The 21,546-nt window shown below is 58.2% G+C and overlaps 1 protein-coding gene across 1 annotated transcript in view; it reads left to right on the top strand.

Moving 5' to 3' along the window:
• Positions 1-21,546, top strand: part of ADAP1 (ArfGAP with dual PH domains 1) — a 107,110-nt gene that overhangs the window by 46,286 nt on the left and 39,278 nt on the right. The window contains exons 2-3 of the mRNA XM_050784261.1: positions 501-700; positions 19,008-19,138. Coding sequence (XP_050640218.1) covers positions 619-700; positions 19,008-19,138 — 213 coding nt within the window. The 5' untranslated portion in view covers positions 501-618. The remainder of the gene's footprint in view (positions 1-500; positions 701-19,007; positions 19,139-21,546) is intronic.

Below are 21,546 nucleotides of genomic sequence, written 5' to 3'. Positions count from 1 at the left end.
GTCACTTGCTGGCCGCCCCTCCCAGGCAGGGATGGTGTGAGCGCCCTGGTCCCTAGCGCAGAACACACACGCCTGCCTTGCATGAGCACCCCCGTGCCCATGGTCTTGGGGGGCTCGGCAGGTGCCCTCTGCACCCCCCACAGTAGGTGTGCAGGTTCCGTCCCAGCGCGCGTGGTGGCACGAGGGTCCCATCCAGTCCGGCCAGGTTTTGGGGCGGCCTCTCGCCCAGGCAGGTGGGATGCTGCGCGCGGATGAGGGGCGGGCAGCGGGCTACTTCCCGGTGGGTCCCCGGGGCGCGCGGGCTGGGGGCGCCGGAGCGGCCGAGGGAGGAGGCCACACGCTCGCCTGCACCGCTGGGGGCCGCCCGCGGGCCTTGCCGGCCAGAGCGCAGCGTGCGCCCCGGGCCCCGCGCCGGCACTAGCTCAGCGACCGCGGCGGAGACACGAGCGGCGGCGGCGGAGCCCGGAGGGCGGCGGGAATGCGGAACCGGCTCGCGGGCTGAGGCCGCCCGGCATGGCGCAGGGGCGGCGGCGGCGGGCGGCCTGCGCGGGGCCCTAGCGAGCCGGCGGACGCTCCCGGCCCCGGCCCCGGCATCGGCATCGCGGGCGCATCGCGGCCATGGCCAAGGAGCGGCGCAGGGCGGTCCTGGAGCTGCTGCAGCGGCCGGGGAACGCGCGCTGCGCGGACTGCGGCGCCCCGGGTAGGTGTGGGCCGGGTGGGCGCGGGGCCGGGTGGGTCCCGGGTGGGCGCGGGGTGCCGGGTGGGTCCTGGGTGGGCCCCAGGGACCGGGCGGGGGACCGCGGACGCCGCGGGGGTGGCGGTGCTGAACACCGGGCCGGCGCTCGGATGGGGCCCGGGCCCGGCTGCACCTGCGGGACCCGGACGTCTCCCCGGGCCGGGCGGAGCAGGAGGCGCCCCCAGGACCCCCGGAAATCCCCCTGCCGCCGCCTCCCCTCCCCCTCCGGGCTGCGTGTCTGACGGTCACCGCGGACCGCCCGCCGCGTTGCGAAAGCTCGGGCTCCGCACAGAAAGAGGAAATCGGGGCTGGCTGCAGGGAGGGAACGGGCCGCCGGCTGGAGGGCTCTGCTGGACTGTGGGGTCCCCCGGCTCCGGGGCCACCTCGCGGTGACGTCATGCCTCACTCCCTCCCCGCACCGGGGGTCCCTGGGTGTGAGCGGCGCCCCTCCCCCGGCTCCCTGCACCTGGCTGCTCCGGGGCGGGCGCCAGGACAGGTGAGGCCTGGAAGAGGTGGGGCCGGACGCAGGTCCTCGTCCACCTGCCGCCCGCCCGTTCGTTCTCCCGGCCGGGCATCCCTGACTCGGTTCCTAGGTCTGTGGGATTTCAAGGCACAGGAGTCCAAAGGCGCGGAGTCCCTCCCTTCCAGGCCACTGGTCCTGCCATTGGCTGTGAACGGGGCCCAGTGCCCAGACCAGCCCTGCCCTGCTTCGGAGCTGTCAGCCCCAGGCCGGCTGCGCTGTGGGGAGAGGGCCCTGCCAGGGCAGTCCTGCCACCCCAGGCACACCAGGAATCTGGGGGCCAATAGCCTGAGCCCCTTGGAACAAACCTAAACTCACCAAGGATGGCTGAGGTCCCCAGGGAGAGAGCGGGGGAAGACCCTGCATTTGCCCCCAAGGCCCTGGTTCAGCATGCAGTCTCTGGACACCCCGGAAATAGGATCTGATTCCCTCTGGGATGGAGGGGTCTCTGCCAGCCCCAGGTCGTGGTGGCTGCTGTCCAGCCACAGCTTGGCCCGAGAGTCCACACCAGGAGCTGGGGTGTCCCAGAGGGGAGATAGTGACAGGCTTTTCTGGAAAGACAGGCAGGACCCACGGCCTTTCCGTGGTCTCCTGAGGCAGGGCGGCTGCAGGGCCAGTGCAATGGTGTGGTGGGGGCGGCCCCCTGGGCTGGCTCGCACGAGAATCTCTTACCCCAGATCTTTATTTCCTCCTGTTCAGGAATGCTCCCCTGGAGAGTCAGTGGGAAAGGGCCTGGCCTGGGGTTGCTGTGGCCCACGGGGAGGGGAGCTGGGCTTGTCTCTGAACCTCTGATCCCTGGCCACACAGCCTGGGAGCAGCTTCTCTGGACTCAGAGCCCCTCTCCAGCTGCCCTCTGGGCCTCCCAGCCTGGCAGGAGGAAGAAAGAGGGCACTTCCCTGGCCTGCTGGGCCCTTCAGTGGCCCTCCCCTCCCAGTGGGTGCAGGTGTGCCTGGCCCACCACAGAGCTGTTCTCGGCCCTCCCCCTGCCCGGTGCTGCTGGGCACAGGGCCGCACCTGTGCCTTCTCAGAATTGGTCCATGACCTCAGTGACTCGCCTCCTCTGTCGGGTAGCGCCATGGAACGGGGATGCTGTGAGGGGTTGTTCTCATTTCACAGCCAGGGAGACTGATGCCTTGCAAACTGGAGCTGGGGATATGGGTCACACCCGGCCGCTGTGCTTGTCCCCGCTCCCCAGGGCTGTGGCCACAGGGTGGAACAGGAGGTGTCAGGAGACGGGGGGCTGCCCGGACCCCATGACCCCATGGCACACCCTTGAGGGCGCTATGCTGCTTTGCTGATGCGGCTGCTCTGGGATCTCCTGTTCCTGCTGTGGCCCAGCTGGGTGACAAGGAGCCACTCCAGTATTGATGGGGACTGGGGTGACCAGCACGTTCTGCTTTCCTCAGAACACTGTCCTGTGCACTGGCTCTCGGCTGGTGCAGACCCGGACAGCAGGACATCAGACAGTCCCAGGCCACCTCTGAACGCCAGGCCTGTGGGTGCTGGGGTGGACTTGAGCAGGCCCCACCTACTGGCCGTGTGAGGGAAGCCACATGGTCTGGGGGTCTCTGAGGCCTCCACAGAAGCTCCTTCCAAACTCTCATGATCTGTCCCACTAGTGGGTTCCCCTGACCTTGAGCAGGTCCTCACCCAGCGGCCACCCAGAGAGCCTCTCCTCACAGGCCTGGCAGGTGGGCGAGTTGGGGCGTGCTTGGACCCACTGTCCTGCAAGACCTGGGTGGGGGTCTCCATCCTGGGTGGGGCTTGGGGGAGGAAGGAGGTGCCTCTGTGCATCCTTGGCGCTGCCTGCCTAATTGCAACAGAGGACAGGAATCAGGCGCGGTGGCTCACGCCTGTAATCCCAACACTGGGAGGCTGAGGCAGGAGGATCGCTTGAGGCCAGGAGTTGGAAGCTGCAGTGATACACTCCATCCTAGGCCAGAGTGAGACCCTGTCTCAAAAAAAAAGAAAAACAGACATATTCTCCTTTTTGAGTCTCAGCCCGTCTGATGCCCTGGGAGGACTGGGGTGTCTGAGCTCTTTTTTCTTTTTTATTTTGTGATAAGGTCCCGCTGTGTCACCCAGGCTGGAGTGCTGGAGTACAGTGGCTCAATCTCAACTCACTGCAGCCTCTGCCTCCGGGACTCAAGCAATCCTCGCACCTCAGCCTCTCGAGTAGCTAGGATTACGGGTCCATGCCACCATGCCCGCTAATTTTTTTTTTTTTTTTTTTTTTTGAGACGGAGTCTTGCTGTGTGGCCCAGGCTGGAGTGCAGTGGCGCGATCTCGGCTCACTGCAAGCTCCGCCTCCCGGGTTCACGCTATTCTCCCGCCTCAGCCTCCGAGTAGCTGGGACTACAGGCGCCTGCCACCACGCCCGGCTAGTTTTTTATATTTTTAGTAGAGACGGGGTTTCACCATGTTAGCCAGGATGGTCTCGATCTCCTGACCTTGTGATCCACCCGCCTCAGCCTCCCAAAGTGCTGGGATTACAGGCTTGAGCCACCGCGCCCGGCCTTTTTTTTTTTTTTTTTTTTTAAGAGAATCTCTTGGCCGGGCGTGGTGGCTCACGCCTGTAATCCCAGCACTTTGGGAGGCCGAGGTGGGCGGATCACAAGGTCAGGAGATCGAGACCACGGTGAAACCCCGTCTCTACTAAAAATACAAAAAATTAGCCGGGCGCGGTGGCGGGCGCCTGTAGTCCCAGCTACTCAGGAGGCTGAGGCAGGAGAATGGCGTAAACCCAGGAGGCGGAGCTTGCAGTGAGCCGAGATCGCGCCACTGCACTCCAGCCTGGGCGACAGAGCGAGACTCCGTCTCAAAAAAAAAAAAAAAAAAAGAGAATCTCTTGATGTCACCTAAGCTGCCGTGCAGTGGCGTGATCTTTGCTCACTGCAACCTCCAACTCCCGGTTCAAGCGATTCTCATTCTCCTGCCTCAGTCTCCCAAGTCGCTGGGATTTCAGGCGTGCACCACCACCCCTGGCTAATTTTTGTGTTTTTAGTAGAGATGGGGTTTCATCATATTGGCCAGGTTGGTCTCGAACTCCTAACCTCAAGTGATCCACCTGCCTCGGACTCCCAAAGTGCTGGGATTCCAGGTGTGTGAGCCACTGCTCCCAGCCTAATTTTTTTGTTTGTTTGTTTGTTTTTTTGGTAGAGATAGGGTTTTGCCATGTTGGCCAGGCTGGTCTCGAACTCCTGGCCTCAAGCAGTCCTCCTGCCTCGGCCTCCTAAAATGCTGGAATTACAGGCATGAGCCACCGTGCCTGGCCTGTGTCTGGGCTCTTTAACTGGGTTGGAGAGCAGGTGGTGACTGGTACTTCGTGTCACCTGGGTGTCTGAGGCACCTGGAGCACCAGATGGACCCGACAATCCCAGGGGCACCCTGGGCCCCCGGTTCTGGAGGCCTGGCTCTGAGAGGAAGTCTGTTCCTAAGAAGCAGGAAGATGGCTGGGACCCTCTTGTGGAGGCCCTGGTGGTTTAGGTATTGCTCCTTCATTCCACATCTGAGGCCCCAGCCAGATCCAGGCTCCGGGGTGGCCCCAGCCCCAGGGATAATGGGGCATGAGTGACCCTGGAGGCCAGTCCTTGAGGCTCCGTGGAACCCGAGCCTGTGCTTGCAAGGCTGATGGGGCAGACTCACAGCTCAGCCTCCTCATTCAACCCAGGAAGGCTTCAGGGCCGAGGTGACATTTCAGAAATTGCTGGTAGCAATTCCCTTGGTGGGGAGGAGTTTCAGGAACTTGGCCTGGCATGCGTGAGGGTGGGAAGAAGGCTGCTGAATGTGGGCGGGGGCTGGGCAGACTCACTTCACTCCCCAGGGCAACAGCCAAACTAGGTTGGAATTTTTTTTTTTTTTTTTTTTTTTGAGACGGAGTCTCGCTCTGTCGCCCAGGCTGGAGTGCAGTGGCCGGATCTCAGCTCACTGCAAGCTCCACTTCCCGGGTTCACACCATTCTCCGGCCTCAGCCTCCCGAGTAGCTGGGACTATAGGCACCCACCACCACGCCTGGCTAATTTTTTGTAGTTTTAGTAGAGACGGGGTTTCACCGTGTTAGCCAGGATGGTCTCGATCTTCTGACCTCGTGATCCTCCTGCCTCAGCCTCCCAGAGTGCTGGGATTACAGGCATGAGCCACTGCGACCGGCCGGATTTTTAAAAAAATAATAATTTACCTTCTCATCGTTTTGAGTGCACAGTTCAGGGGCCTTGAGCACATTCACCTCACCGTGCCACTGCCAGCACTGTCATCTCCAGAACCTCCTCATCTTCCCAAACTGAAGCTCTGTCCCCATTCAACAACGGCTCCAGATTTCCTCTCCGCAGTCTGGGGCACCCACCCTTCTACTTTCTTTTTTCTTTCTTTTTTGTTTTTTTGAGACGGAGTCTTGCTCTGTTCCCCAGGCTGGAATGAAGTGGGGCGATCTCAGCTCACTGCCACCTCTGCCTCCTGGGTTCAAGCGATTCTGCTGCCTCAGTCCCCCAAGTAGCTGGGATTACAGGCACAGGACCCCACGCTCAGCTAATTTTTGTATTTTCAGTAGAGACAGGGTTTCGCCGTGTTGGCCAGGCTGGTCTTGAACTCCTGACCTCAGATGATCTTCCCACCTTGGCCTCCCAAACGGCTGCGATGACAGGCGTGAGCCACCGTGCCCAGCCTCTACTTTCTGTCTCTATGAATCTTATGACTCCAGGGACCTCGTAGGAGTGAAACAGTGCGGTATTCATTCTTTTGTGACCGGCCAGTTTCACTCAGCCTAATGTCTCCAGGTTCACGGATGCTGTGGCGAGTGCTGAGATTTTCTTGCGTGTGAAGACAGGATCATATCCTGTGTGGAGGAACACATTGCATGTGCCCGTTTGTCTGCAGGCAGACACTGGACTGCTACCACCTCTGGGCCACTGTGCATCGTGCTGTATGAGCGCGAGGGTGTAGACGTCTCTTAGAGAGCCTGCTTCAGGTTGTTTTGGTCTGTACCCAGGACGGGAGTTGCTGGGTCCTTTGGCAATTCTGTGTTTAACTGGTTGAGGAACTGCTAGACAGGTCTCCCCTACCTGGTTTTACACTCAAGCCACAGGCCAGCAGGTCACACGTGCCCACCCTCCTGCCTGCCTGCCCTGCGGCCGGGTGTGGAGGGCTGGTACGGGCGATGAGCTGGTGCTCAGGGCCGGGAGGAGCTGGAGGCCTTTCCTTCTGCCCTGTGCTTGGTGCCCAGGCCCTGGCCAGGCTCCCCCTGACTTCAGCCTAGACCAGCCCCCATCTCCAGATGCACCAGAGCTGTGGTGTGGGCCAAGGTTACCTCTTTGTGGACTCCTTGAGCCGCTGGGCTGGCTGTGACGGCAGCCAGCTTCCCCCGACGCACAGACGCTGAGTTAGACCTCCGCTCTGGACACATCTCGGGTGAGGTGTGGCGCTGCCCCTGCCCCCAGGCCCTGTGCTCCTAGGGCCACTGCTGTTTTAGACTCAGAGGCATTTGCCAAGCCTTGCTCTGTGGCAGTACCTGGCAGCCAGCCGCATCCCCCGACTGCTTCTCCCGTCACCCGTCAGGTGGCTGCATGGCCCCATTTTGCAAATGAAAGAATGAGGAAACAGGAAGGGACTTGGCGGGGTCCACGGTGGCTGAGGCGGCACGTGGTCGTGTGGCCAGAAGGTGTGTGCTCACGCGCCCCCCGGAAGGCAGAGGCCCACAAGGGCTGAACTCCAGCGGCGCCCTCCCCTGGACTCCGGCGGGCAAGGCGCCGTCTCCCGCTCCATGCACGTGTACTGAGTGCCTTGCCCTGCGCTGTCACTGGGGCTCAGGGAGATGGGACCGAACCAGGCCTTTGCTCTCAGCATCTGTTGTTCCTTGGAGGAGAGACAAAGACAGATGGTGACAGCACTCGGGGACAGGGAGGGCCGAGGGTAGAGTAAGAATTGTGAGTGAGGGCCAGGAGTGGTAGCTCACGCCTGTAATCCCAGCACTGTGGGAGGCCAAGACGGGAGAATCATGAGGTCAGGAGATTGAGACCATTCTGGCCAACATGGTGAAGTCCCATCTCTACTAAAAATACAAAAATTAGCCAGGTGTGGTGGTGCACGCCTATAATCCCAGCTACTTGGGAGGTTGAGGTGGGAGAATCGCTTGAACCTGGTAGGCAGAGGTAGCAGTGAGCCAATATTATGCCACTGCACTCCAGCCTGGGCAACAGAGTGAGATTCTGTCTCAAGAAAAAAAAAAAGGACGTAGAATCTTGGATGCCACATAAACGCATTTTCAGGAAGGAGAACTAGGCACCTGCGGGCTGGGAGGTGGGTCAGGAGGAGCAAACTGACCCCAAGTCACTGTCCAGGTGGTGGTGGTGACAGCTTGGCCAGGGGATGAGAGGCCGGAGGGGGTCACGGCACCTGGAGATGCATTTGGAGGAGTTCTGCTAAGACCGGGGCAGAGTCCTGCAGTGGGAACTCAGCCTGGTGTGCAGGAGAAGGCCTTGGAAGTGACTGTTTTCCTCATAGAAACAGGGGGCCAGGCCATGGGCCAGAGGGGAGGGAAGCCGAAACTTGGGCCACCATGGAGCGCCTTCTGCAGGGCCTGTTCTGTTCGGTGGGTGTAGAAATGGGCTCCGTACTGAATGACGGAAGGAGGGGTGAGGAGCAGAGGGTATTGTACTGATGGACCTCAGATCCCAGCCAGGCAAGGAGTCAGGGTAGACATGGGGTGACGAGGGAGGGACGGAAGTGGCTGGGTCAGGTCCTCCAGATTCAGGATAGGGGCTGGGGCTCCGGGGTTGTGAGCGGGAAAGGCCCAGCTGGAATAGAGTGGGTTCAGGGCAGGCTGTGGGGTGGCCAAGGTGTGGGGTGAGGAGCGGGTCCCTGGCAGTGCTGGGTCCTCAGTGGAGGAGAGAGACGGCCCCTCCGGAAGAGGGAATGAGGTAAAGGGGCTGGCGGTGTGGGGTGTGGGGGTAGCCATGCACCTCACACGTCAAAGAAGCGAGGAGGCCAGTGTGCCCAGAGCAGGGCGGGGAGATGGGGTCAGAGGTGGCTGTGGGGCCACGCAGGGCTGGGGGACACTGGGAGGGCTGTGGTGTGACTCGGTGAGATGGGAACCATGGGAATTGTGTGAGCCGAGGAGGGTCCCAGCCCACGACGCGTCGTAGGATCCAGGGCAAGTAGGGCCAGCACAGGGGCAGGAGGTGCATGGGACACTGCTGCAGTGACCGAGGCCGGGTGGCAATGGCTAGGCCTAGGGCAGGGAGTGAGTGTGGGGAGGGTGAAAGCCTGGATCGTCTTGAAATATTTGCTGGTCAACGGGATGTCGGGGTGTGGTGGGCAGAGTAGAAATGAAGATGCCCAGGCCTTTAGCCAGCACCTCACTCGCTGAGGAGACATGGGAGCAGCGTCCAGGGAGATGGGAGGGGCCTGCAATGTGAGGCTCTGTGAGAAGCCGCGGTGGCTGCCGAGAGGACACCAGCCCGCATGGACAGCTCTGGAGGAAAGAGGCCCGAGGTAGAGACAGGGGTCGCCAGTGTGTGAATTGTGTCTCTCTCTCTCCTTTTTTAAAAAATCGAGGTCAGGCGCGGTGGCTCACACCTGTGATCCCAGCACTTTGGGAGGCTGATGTGGGAGGATCACTTGAGCCCAGGAGTTCAAGGCCAGCCTGGCCAACATGGTGAGATTCCCATCTCTAAAACAAACAGACAAAAACTACCAAAAAATTAGCCAGATGTGGTGGTGCACACCTGTGGTCCCAGCTACTCAGGAAGCTGACGTGGGAGGATTACCTGAGCCCAGGAGGCCAAGTCTGCAGTGAACTGTGATCGCACCACTGCACTCCAGCCTGAGTGACAGAGACCCTCTCTCAAAAAAAGCAAAAATTAAAAAAAAACAAACCCCAAATTGAGGTGCAATTCATACGAAAAAGTTAACCTTTTATAGGAAGTTCTTTCATAAGGATGGCGTCTTGGGGTCTCACTGTGTTGCCCAGGCTGGTCTCGAACTCCTGGGCTCCAGCCTTTCGCCTCGGCCTCTCAAGGTGCTGAGATTGCAGGCGCCAGCCGCCCCGCCCAGCCTCAAGTTAATCATTTCAAAGTGAAAATTCAGTGGCATTTAGAACATTCACCATGCTGTTCAACCACCACCTCTATCGAGTTCCAAAAATAGGGTTTGACAGCGGAGAGACCAGATGGGCCGCAGAGGAGTCGGCCCTGTGCGAGGGCCCCGAAGAGTGTGGAGGGGCACGGGGTGGGGGCCCCAGGGAGTTGGCTCCAGGTCAGGGTGGGTCCAGGGAGGACTGGGGATGGCCTTCACTGTGGGATTCCTGCTATGGGGCTGGAGCAGCAGGAGGGAGAGAGGGCGGGAAGACAGAGGGCAGGGCAGAGCCTGGGGAGGTCCTGGGGGGATTCTGAAAGTGGACTGTGTCCAGGTGCTGCTAGGAGGGATCCAGGAGAGGGGCACGTGCCCCTGAACCAAGTTGGATCTGGGGCCATTGGATCTGGGTCGTGGGAGGGCCTGTTCCTAGCACCAATGGGCCCCATCCTCACAGTGAAATGCGACCAGGGCCGACTGTGAGTGTGAGGGGGCTGGGGGCCCGGGGCCTGGGTCTCGGCGTGGGGCCGGGCGCCGCGTGCCTGGGGCCTGGGTCTCGGCGTGGGGCTGGATGCTGTGTGCCCCGGGCCTGGGTCTCGGAGTGGGGCTGGGCACAGTGTGCCTGGGGGACAGCCACGCATGCCCCACCTCAGGTAGCTGTAAAGGGCAGTGGGCACCAGAGTCCCTCCCCCAAGGGTGCCGTCCCACCTTGGCTTCCCCTTGCTTGCCTGGCCAGAGCCAGCGTCCAACCCAGCCTTGATCGCACCAGGATCTCTGCTGTGCATCAGCCTTGGGAGGGCAAAGGTCTCTGGAGCCAGGCTTGGCTGCTGCCCTTCCCCCTGCCCATGCCCCAGCCTGGGCCTTGGCTTGGGGGACACGCCTACCCCACCTGGCTCAGCCCAAGGAAGTGGCTCACCTGCCCAGGTGCCCCAGACCAGCTCCGGAAATGGTGAGCGGCTGAGTCACCTCGGGCAGCCTGGGAGCTGGCAGGGCACAGCCGGGCTGGGAGGAGGGAGGGAAAGAGGCTGGCGGCTGTGGGCAGAGTCTCCGAGGAGGAGGCAGCTCCTGGAGATGGTGCTGGCAGCCTGGATGTTTGTGGGGGCTGGAGCCTTGGGCCTGCCCCCTCCCCACCTGGCACTCGGGGCCTCCATCTCCACCACCACATCAGCCATGCTGCAGCCACCCTTGGGCCCAGTGTGCACCTGCTGGCCTTGTGCCTGTCCCAGGGAGAACACAGGCCATGGATGCCGACTCCAGGCATTTTGGAAGAAAATTCCACAGCCCTGGGAACCAGAAGTGGTCCTGGGCAGAAACAGGGCCGGCCCCACAGTTCCATGCCCCGAGTGGAGGGCAGCTGGAGTGGAGCCAGGCTTAGGGAGAGGCCCTCCTGCGTGGGCCTGTGGGGGCCCTGCTGCTGGAGTGTCAGACCAGCTCCCTTTCCACCCTGGAGGGTCCCTGAGAGTGGGCACCCCGCCCCTTTTCGCTCCGATGGGCTGTGGGCATTTGCAGATGCAGGCAGGCCTGGCCATGCCCAGCAGCCTGAGGAGGAGGCCTGGCCATGCCCAGCAGCCTGAGGAGGAGGCCTGCCCAGCCCAGCCTCGGCCACCTGGAAAACAGAAGAGTCAGCCCGTCCCTTCTGCCTCGGGGACCAGCCAGCCTTTTTCCTTGCTGGAAGCTGGGGGGGCTCTAGCTCCCCGTCTCCCTGCATGCACATACACACACACACACACACACACACACACAAACACGCACACACGAGCCCACCCTGCAGAGCTTCAGCATAGTCAAACCAGGAGGCCACTTTCTATTTCAGTGCCTTCAAGGGCTTGTGGGGGTCACTCTCCCAGTGACCCAAGGCCTTAAGACGTTGCCCAGAGTCACCCCCACCCCGGGCTCTTCAATCCCAGGGTCTGAATCTTTCTTTAAAACAGGGTCTCAGGGTGGGTAGAGTGGGGATGGTTAATGGGTACAAAGAATAGAATAAGATATAGTATTTGATATCACAACAGGGTGACGATTGTCAACAATAATTTATTGTACTTGTAAAAATGACTAAAAGAGTATAATTGAATTGTTTGTAACACAAAGAAATGATACACACTTGAGGTGATGGGTACCCTGTTTCCCGTGATATGATTATTTCACATTGCTATGCCTGTAGCAAAATGTCTCGTGGACCCTGTAAATATATACACCTACTATGTACCCACAAAAATTAAAGATTAAAAATTGTTAAAAATAGGCCGGGCTTGGTGGTTCACGCCTATAATCCCAGCACTCTGGGAGGCCGAGGCAGGCGGATCACCTGAGGTCAGGAGTTTGAGACCAGCCTGGCCAACATGGTGAACGCTGTCTCTATTAAAAATACAAAAATTAGCCAGGCATGGTGGCGGGCTCCTGTAATCCCAGCTACTTGGGAAGCTGAGACAGGAGAATTGCTTGAACCCAAGAGGCAGAGGTTGCAGTGAGCCAAGATCGCACCACTGCACTCCAGCCTGGGTGACAGAGTGAGACTCTGTCTCAGAAAGAAAAAAAAAAAAAAAAAAAAAAAAGCTAAAAAAGAAAGAAAAATAAATAAAACAGTGACTTGGTTAGGCGAAGTGGCTCACGCCTGTAATCCCAGTACTTTGGGAGGCTGAGGTGGAAGGATTGCTTGAGCCCAGGAGTTAGAGACCAGCCTGGGCAATATAGCAATACCTTGTTTCTACAGAAAATTTTAAAAAGTAGCTGGGTATGGTGGCACACACCTGTAGTCCTAGCTACTCAGAAGGCTGAGGCAGGAGGATCACTTGAATCCAGGAGGTCGAGGCTGCAGTGAGCCATGATTGCCCCACTGCACTCAAGCCTGGGCAACAGAGCAAGACCCTGTCTCAATAATAATAATAATAATAATAATAATAATTCTGATGAAGTCAATTTCTCTCTCTCTCTTCCTCCTCCTCTCTTCCTCCTCCTGTCTCCTTTCCTCCTCCTCTCTCTCTTCCTCCTCCTCTCTCTCCGTGGATTCTGCCTTTGTTGTTGTATCTGAGAAAATCTTTGTCTAACCCAAAGTTACAGAGACTTTTCTCCTGTTTTCTTTTAAAATTTTATGGTTTTAGGTTTTACCTTTAGCACCATCATGCATTTTGGGATAATTTTTGGATATGGTGAGAGGTATGGGTTGTTTACTGTGTTGTGGATGATACCTGATTGTTCCAGCACTGTTGGTAGGAAAGATTGTTTGCTCTCTCCTGAACTGGCTTTATATCTTTGCTGATAATTAGTTGTCCACATATATGTGGGTTTATTTCTAGATTCCCGATTCCGTTCCATTGATCTGTTCATCCGTTTTTGTGCCAATACCACCACACTGTCTTAATAACTGTAATTTTATAATGAGTTCTGAAAACAAGTAGTGTTAGTTCCCCCTCCTTGTCTTTTTTCTAAGTTGTTTTAGCTATTCTAGGTCCTTTGCATTTACATATGAATTTTAGAATCAGCTTGTTCATTTCTATTTTTAAAATCCTGTTGAAATTCTGATTGTGATTGCATTGAATCTATAATTTGGAGAGAATATATGTGTTATTAATGTTGAGTCTCCCAACCCATGAAAACGTTATCTCTTTCCAAATCTATAGGTCTTATTTAATTTCTCTGAGCAATATTTTGTAGTTTTCAGTGTCCTATGTTTCATATCTCATCACATTTATCCCTCTTTCGTACATTTTATGCTATTATAAATGGTATTTTTAAATGTCCAATTTCTGAATGCTTGCTAGTGTATAGAAATACAATTGATTTTTGTATATTTATCTTGTATCCTGCAACCTTGCTAAACTTGTTCTCATAGTTGTTTTTAATAGAATCTCTTGTATTTTCTACATAGACAATCATGTTGTCTGTTAATGAAGATAGTTTTAGCTCTTCCTTTCCAATCTAGACGCTTTTTCTTTCTTTATATTGCCTTATTGCACTGACTAGAATCTCTAGCTCAATGATGACTAGGAGTGGTTAGGACAGACATTCTTGTCCTGTTCTTGATCTCGGGGGAAAGCAGTCAGTCATTCTCCCTTGAATATGACATGTGCTGTAAATGTTTCATAGATCCTCTATATCAGATTGGGGAAATTCCCCTCTATTCTTAGTTTTCTGAGAGTTTTATCAGGACGTTGCATTTTGCCAACATTTTTTGCATCTGTTGAAACGATTATGTTTTTTTCTTCTTTAATCTGTAAATATGGTGAATGACATTGATTGATGGTCAAATGTTAAACCAACCTTGCATTACTGGTAAAAACCCCTGTTGCTCATGGTGTATTACTCTTTTTATATACTATTGGATGTACATCTTTTTATGGACCTACGTTTTGATTTCCCTTGGGCAAATTCCTAGGAGTAGAGTGGCTGTGTCATATGGGAGATATATCTTTAACTATGTAAGAAACTGACAAGCTGTTTTCAGAGTGGGTTGGACTGATTTGTACTTCTACCAGCAGTGGATGAGAGTTCCAGTTGCTCTGTATCCTCATCAACACTTGGTAGTATCCATCTTTTAAATTTTAGTCATCCTAGTAAAACTCCACAAAAACTTTTTTAAAATGGTACAAACTTCCTGCCCTTCCAGCGACAACCTTGTATTGCCCCTGTCTCCAACACACTTGATTTAACTGGCTCTCATCTTTTGATTCTTATGTAAAAGGTCTTCATGTCTCCATATTGTGTGTGTGTGTGTGTATGAGAGACAGGGTCTGTGACACCCAGGCTGGAGTGTAGTGGCACCATCTCGGCTCACTGCAACCTCCACCTCCTGGGCTCAAGTGATCCTCCTGCCTCAATCTCCCAAAATGCTGGGATGACAGGTGTGAGCACCCACACCTGGCTGGTGTCTCTATTTCTTCATATTAAATTCCCTGAGCCCTCCCCAGTAGGCTGTTCATATTGTGTCTGTGGGTGTGCACGCACGCATGTATATCCTCACACATGAATACCAGGAGGATGTGACAGGTTTGCATCAGACGATCTCTAACTTTACACTAGGGGGACCTTGTGCCAGTTGCAAGAGGTCAGGACAGGTTGTAACCACTCCCTAGCTTCACTTGTATCTGGTTTGTCAAAGATAGGCTATATTAGTAATGGCTGTAAGCTATCAGTCCTACTTACAAGCCCTTCTTGGGCTCACCCATCTGTGCCACACCCATTTTTCCCTCTAAGCAGAGATTGGCAAACTTTTTTTTTTTTTTTTTTTTTTTTTTGAGACAAAGTCTCACTCTGTTGCCCAGGCTGGAGTGCAGTGGCACGATCTCAGCTCACTGCAATCTCCATCTCCTGGGTTCAAGTGATTCTCCTGCCTCAGCCTCCCAAGTAGCTGGGATTACAGGCATCTGCCACCATGCCAGGCTAATTTTTGTATTTTTAGTAGAAGCGGGGTTTCACTATGTTGGCCAGGCTGGTCTCATACTCCTGACCTCAGGTGATCTACCCGCCTTGGCCTCCCAAAGTGCTGTGACTAGAGGTGTGAGCCACCGTGCCCAGCCAGCAAACTTTTTCTTAAAAAGACAGGTAGCAGGCTGGGCGTGGTGGCTCACACCTGTAATCCCAGCACTTTGGGAGGCCGAGGCAGGCGGATCACCTGAGGTCGGGAGTTTGAGACCAACCTGGCCAACATGGTGAAACCGCATCTCTACTAAAAATACAAAATTAGCCGGGTGTGGTAGCGCATGCCTGCAATCCCAGCTACTCAGGAGGCTGAAGCAGGAGAATCACTTGAACCTGTGAGGCGGAGGTTGCAGTGAGCCAAGATCACCCCATTGCACTCCAGCCTGGGAAACAAGAGCGAAACTGTCTCAAAAAACAACAACAAAAAAGACAGTAAATATTTTAGGGCCATAGAGTCTCCATCTCAGCTAGTCAACGACTGCTCACAAAAGCAGCTGTAGACAATTCATAAACGGGCATGGCTGAGTTCCAGTAACACCTTCTTTACAACAACAGGCAGCTGGTCCATGCCCATAGAGTCCAGCTCCCGCTACGGGTTCCTCGAACAGGCCTCCTTCCAGGCCCAGCTCCTGCCGCGGGTTCCGTGAACAGGCCTCCTTCCAGGTTAGGAGAGGGACAGCCTGCCCCGGAGCGCCCGAGTGAGGATGGAGGTGGACACAGGCATTCTGGACCCTGGGCTGGGCGGTTAGCTGTTGGTGGCTGTTGCTCAGCCTCCCTCAGGACTTCCAGACGGGTAGATAAAGGCCATGAGACAGGAAGCCTGGGTCCGTGGTCCACACTGTCAGAGCAGAACCCAACAGCATTGCCATGCTGTGAGAAGGGGGGCCCCCACTGCACCCTGAGCAGCAATGTTCCCACCTGGGCTCACGTTGACCACTACGCCTGTAAGTGGCTCGTGCCGTCCCATCCCACAGATGAGGAGGCCGAGGCCCGGAGACTGGCATGCCTGCCGGGTGCCCCGTGCACAGCCATGCACCAAGCATTTGCGGCATCTTTCATGAAGGCTTCGGGAGAAGACGGAGCCCGGGGGGAGGAGTCAGGTCTCTCTCTCCTGGGAGTTCAGTGTGGTTCTTCCCCACCTGTTCTCCAGGGGAGTCTGTAACTAAATACTTTGCCGGCCAGACACCGCATCACACATCTGTAATCCCAGCACTTTGGGAGGCCAAGACAGGAGGATCGCTTGAGCCCAGGAGTTCAAGCCCAGCCTGGGCAACCAAAATTTTAAAATCGCTACCAAAAATTGTAAAAATTAGCTGGGTATGCTGGTGCATGCCTGCAGTTCCAGCTACTTGGGAGGCTGAGGCAGGAGGATCGCTTGAGCCCAGGAGTTGGAGGCTGCAGTGAGCTGTGATTGTACCACTGCACTCCACCTTGGGCGACAGGGCAAGATCCTGTCTCAAAAAAAAAAAAAAAAACCCACAAAACCAAACAACTACTGATCCTGTAGCCGAATTCTTTCTCCCAAAAGCCGCGCTACTCAGCACAGGCAAAACTCCTGGTTCCCGCGAGAGGGTCACTTGGCAAATGTTTGCCGAGTGACTGAGGGGTGAGGAGAAAGCCTTTGGTCTCTCCTGAAGACAGGGGCTCTGCTGAAGTCGGGGTGTTGGTGGCTCCTTCATTCACAACTCCCGTGGAGACCTGCTCTGGACTGAGCTCTGTGCCAGATCTGGGGGTGCTGGGTCTGGGGTCCTCAAGAAGCCCACGTTAATGGGGAGACAGACTTCATTAATCAGGGAGCCTAACAGCTGTGACAGACAACCCCCAAATCTTAGAGGCCCGGTGTGACCCCCAATCCCAGAGGCCCGGCGTGACCCCCAAGCCCCAGAGGCCGGGCGTGACCCCCAAATCCCAGAGGCCTGGTGTGACCCCCTGATCCCAGAGGCTGGGCGTGACTCCCAAGCCCCAGAGGCCCGGTGTGACCCCCAAATCCCAGAGGCTGGGCGTGACCCCCAAGCCCCAGAGGCCAGGTGTGACTCCCAAATCCCCAAGGCCCGGCATGACCCACAGATCCCAGAGCCGGGCGTGACCCCCAAATCCCAGAGGCCGGGCATGACCCCCAAATCCCTGAGGCTGGGCATGACCCCCAGATCCCAGAGCCAGGCGTGACCCCCAGATCCCAGAGACCCAGCGTGACCCCAAATCCCAGAGGCCCGGCGTGACCTCCAGATCCCAGAGCCAGGCGTGATCCCCAGATCCCAGAGGCCTGGCATGACCCCCAGATCCCAGAGGCTGGGCATGGCCCCCAGATCCCAGAGGCCCGGCATGACCCCCAGATCCCAGAGGCCGGGCATGGCCCCCAGATCCCAGAGGCCCGGCGTGACCCCCAGATCCCAGAGCCAGGCATGATCCCCAGATCCCAGAGGCCCGGCATGACCCCCAGATCCCAGAGGCCGGGCATGGCCCCCAGATCCCAGAGGCCCGGCATGGCCCCCAGATCCCAGAGGCCCGGCGTGACCCCCAGATCCCAGAGGCCGGGCGTGACCCCCAGATCCCAGAGGCCGGGCGTGACCCCCAGATCCCAGAGGCCCGGCGTGACCCCCAGATCCCAGAGGCCGGGAGTGACCCCCAGATCCCAGAGGCCGGGCGTGACCCCCAGATCCCAGAGGCCGGGAGTGACCCCCAGATCCCAGAGGCCGGGAGTGACCCCCAGATCCCAGAGGCCGGGCATGATCCCCAGATCCCAGAGGCCCGGCCTGCTGGGTCTCATGCACACCATCCCCAGGTGGGACTCGCTTGGGTGCCTCTCCTCCTGGCAGTGACTCGGAGGCCAGGCCCAGCCCCACTGGGCCTCCACTGCCCGGCATGGGAGTCCCCCACCAGCCAAGGGTGGGCCCTGATCAGCGCGGGGAGGGGGGCTATCCTCAGCCAGGCCTGAAGGGCGAGGTCCTCTCCACTCATGATTCCTCAAACAGGCTCTGGTCCACAGCCGCACCTTCTTGTCGGGAGTGCCTCGATTTCCACCAGCCTCACCCAGGAGAGCCTCCACTTAAAAATAAAAGCATTTCAGAGATGACTCATCTCCCCCAGAGACTGTTCTGTCTGGGGCGCCTTTCAGCCATTCCACTCCCTTGAAATGTGAAGGGTCGTTCGGAGCCAGAAGAAAACACGAGAGTCACACAGCAGCCCTCTTAGCCATCGCCCCAGGGTGGGGCTGGACGTTCCCCACGACTCACTTTGCCGTTTCAGAATGAGACGTTTCTCGCGTGCAGCAGCGGAAAGACTGAGCTGTGGCACTCACACCCCGCGCAGTGGCTTACGCCTGCCATCCCATCACTTTAGGAGGCCGAGTGGGTGGATTACTTGAGGTCAAGATTTCGAGGCCAGCCTGGCCAACATGATGAAACCCCATCTCCACTAAAAATACAAAAGTTAGGCGGGTGTGGTGGGGCGTGCCTTGCTGATCGGGAGGCTGAGGCAGGAGAATCGCTTGAACCTGGGAGGCAGAGGTTGCAGCGAGCCGAGATCACGCCACTGCACTCCAGCCTGGGCAACAGACTCTGTCTCAAAAAAAAGAAAAAAAAAAAAGAAAAAAAAAAAGATTCTGCTGCCTCAGCCTCCCATAGCGCTGGGATTACAGGCGTGAGTCACCGTGCCCAGCTTTGTTGGACCGTTTAAGGCAAACCAGACATGGAGACGTGGAATCGCTGGACAGGCCACATGCAGGGTGGAGCCAAAGGCCGTTATCACAAAGTTAGTGCCGGCCACGCGCTGTCACCCCACGCACGGTGCATCGTCATCCGCGGCTACGGTCCGTCCTTCGGGGGCACCCCCGCACTCAGATCCTATCTGAAGTTTCCAATCTTGGCCCCCTCACCCAGGAGGATTCGGGCCCACAGACGTCTCCCAGGGCAGCGGACACCAGGGAAGCACGTGGACCCAGTCCTCAGGAGTGCTGGGTGCCCTCCAGCCCGGGGCATGGGCTCCTGTGGGCCAGCCTCTGCTGGAGGTTCCCGGCACCCGGCAGGGAGCCTGTGCAGACCCGCTTGCTCAGATGCTGGGGGTGTCCGGGGAGAGCTCCGTCTGCACCCGGCAGAGGGCAAGGGGAGCTGGGGTTAGGCGCCTGGGGGCGCACGGAGCCAGGTGTCCCCGGGGGTCTCCTCTGAAGCCTCCACTGCATGGCCGGGGGCTCCTGACCCTGACCCGAGGCTCTGACCACCCTCCCTCCGGGGTCCCTGGGCTGAGCCTCTGTGAACGTCCGGCTCTCCCTTGCAGATCCCGACTGGGCCTCCTACACTCTGGGAGTCTTTATCTGCCTCAGCTGCTCGGGAATCCACCGGAACATCCCCCAGGTCAGCAAGGTGAAGTCCGTCCGCCTGGACGCCTGGGACGAGGCCCAAGTGGAGGTACGGCGGGGGAGGGGCGGGGGGACCCGCGCAGTCCCCGGGTGGCTCCAGCCCAGGTCTCTGGAGCCAGAGACGCTGCACGGCCTGGCTGTGCCCCCCTGGGGCCTTGGGCTGCTCTGAGGGGCCTGGCTGGCTGGACCCAGGCTGTGGAGGCCAGGGCGGCGCAGGACCCCGCCCCCTCTCCAGCGGCCTGTCCTGTGTGGCTGCTCCACCCACCCCCTGCTGGGTCCAGCCTTTCTGTGAACAGCTCCAGGTGTGTGTGGTGGGCCAGGGAGTGAAGGCGGGTCCCGATTCCCGTGCCCTGGGAGCTCGGGAGCGCTCCCCTCAAATCCCCACTCCTGGAGCATTCGGTTCAGGGTAACAGAGACCCTGTCTCTAAGGAAACAGAATGCAGCGTCCCAGGCCGTGCCACAGGACCCAGAGTCAGGGTCGCATTTACCCTGCAGTCCCTGTGCACCCTGACCCGCTGCCGTCCGTGTACAGCTCCATTACCTGTCCCCTGGGCAGCCTCTGAGGTGACACAGCCACTGCCCACCTCTTACCTGTGCACCTGAAGCAGCTTCACGGAGCACTTAGCAGGGCCAGGCAGGGACTCCGGCCACAGATGCTTGGTGGGGCCCTAGAGACGCCTCTCTGGGGAGGGAGACGGGTGTGAGCCAATCAGGAAGCCCTGGCATGCAGGGGGAGGTCAGGCATGCTGGAGGCAGCAGGAAGGGCCCCCATAGGAAGACCCCAAGGCAGGTGGAGAAGGAACAAGACCCCGGCTGGGGGCTGCAGCTCAGATGGAATGTGGGGCCCTGAAGACCCCAGTGGGAGGGTCACCCTAGCCCCACTTGTGGGACTTGGGGTCTTGGAACCACTGATCTGCCTGGCTGCTGATGAGCGGGACCTAGGGGCCGCATGGAGGTGAGAGCGGTGGTCTGGGGGCTGCTGTGGGGATGGAGAGGGTCGTAGAGGCTGGTGGCCTCCTATGCGTGTCTCCCCGCTCTCCAGCACCACTGACCGTGGGCCCCTACTCTCCAACACCACTGACTCTGGCACCCCCTCTCCAGGACCACTGACCCCAGCCCCTGGCTCTCCAGCACCACTGACCCCAGCACCCGGCTGTGCACCACCACTGACCCCAGCCCCCAGCTCCCCGACACCACTGGCCCCGGCCCCTGGCTCTCCAGCACCACTGGCCCCAGCCCCTGGCTGTGCGCCACCACTGACCCCAGCCCCCCGGCTGTGCACCACCACTGACCCCAGCCCTTGGCTCTCCAGCACCACTGACCCCAGCCCCCGGCTATACACCACCACTGACCCCAGCCCCCGGCTCCCCGACACCACTGGCCCCGGCCCCTGGCTGTGCGCCACCACTGACCCCAGCCCCCGGCTGTGCGCCACCACTGACCCCAGCCCCTGGCTCCCTGACACCACTGGCCCCGGCCCCTGGTCAGGAGTAGCTTATTTGCTTCTAACAGGCAGCCTTGGTGCAGGGGTCACACCTTGGGGCTTGTTAGAAATCACAGCTGAGATCCCAGTGCCTCGGCCTGGCGTGGGGATGGTGCCTGTAATCCCAGCCACTCAGGAGGCTGAGGCAGGAGGATCACCTGAGCCCAGGAATTCTTTTTTTTTTTGAGACGGAGTCTGGCTTTGTCACCCAGGCCGGAGTGATCTCAGCTCACTGTGACTTCTGCCTCCCTGGCTTAAGCAATTCTCATGCCTCAGCCTCCTGAGTGACTGGGATTACAGGTGCACACGACCATGTCCAGCTAATTTTTGTATTTTTAGTGGAGATGGGGTTTCACCATGTTGGCCAGGCTGGTCTTGAACTCCTGACCTCAGGTGATCCACCCACCTCAGCCTCCCAAAGTGCTGGGATGACAGGCCTGAGCCACCGCGCCCGGCTGAACCAAGGAATTTGAGGCTGCAATGAGTTGTGATGGCATCTCTGCACTCCAGCCTGGGAGACAGAAAAAGACCCAGGGACAGCAGAGTCCCTGACCCACCCAGGGCAACCCCAAATCAGCTTCTGCATTTAACGCCGTGATCCCCCACACTCTGAGTTGAGGGCATCCCTGCGAATCCCCTCAGGACCCCGGCCCACCTTGGGCTCACTGCCTTTGACCCACCTTCACTGACCCAAGGGGGGACACTGGGATGTGATATCCGTCCCTTCACCAGGCTGTGGGCTTGTCTGAGCCTCCATTTCCTTCCCTAAAAAATAGGCAGGGTGTCCCCTGGACCGTCCCCCTCCCTGGTCAACAGGGGACCAATGGCCAATGTCAGAAAGATGATGGGATGAGTGTCCCATCTCCAAGTCACTCTGTCATCACTCCTGGAGGAAACAGCGGTGAGTCCCTGGAGGGCCTATGGGGGCGCAGACTCCTCAGCTCAGGGAGAAGACCTGCCCATTGTCCCCATAA

The sequence above is a fragment of the Macaca thibetana genome, chromosome 3 (genome assembly GCF_024542745.1).
Source record: "Macaca thibetana thibetana isolate TM-01 chromosome 3, ASM2454274v1, whole genome shotgun sequence".
In the NCBI taxonomy this organism is placed as follows: domain Eukaryota; kingdom Metazoa; phylum Chordata; class Mammalia; order Primates; family Cercopithecidae; genus Macaca; species Macaca thibetana.
This window is presented reverse-complemented; position numbering and strand designations above follow the sequence as displayed.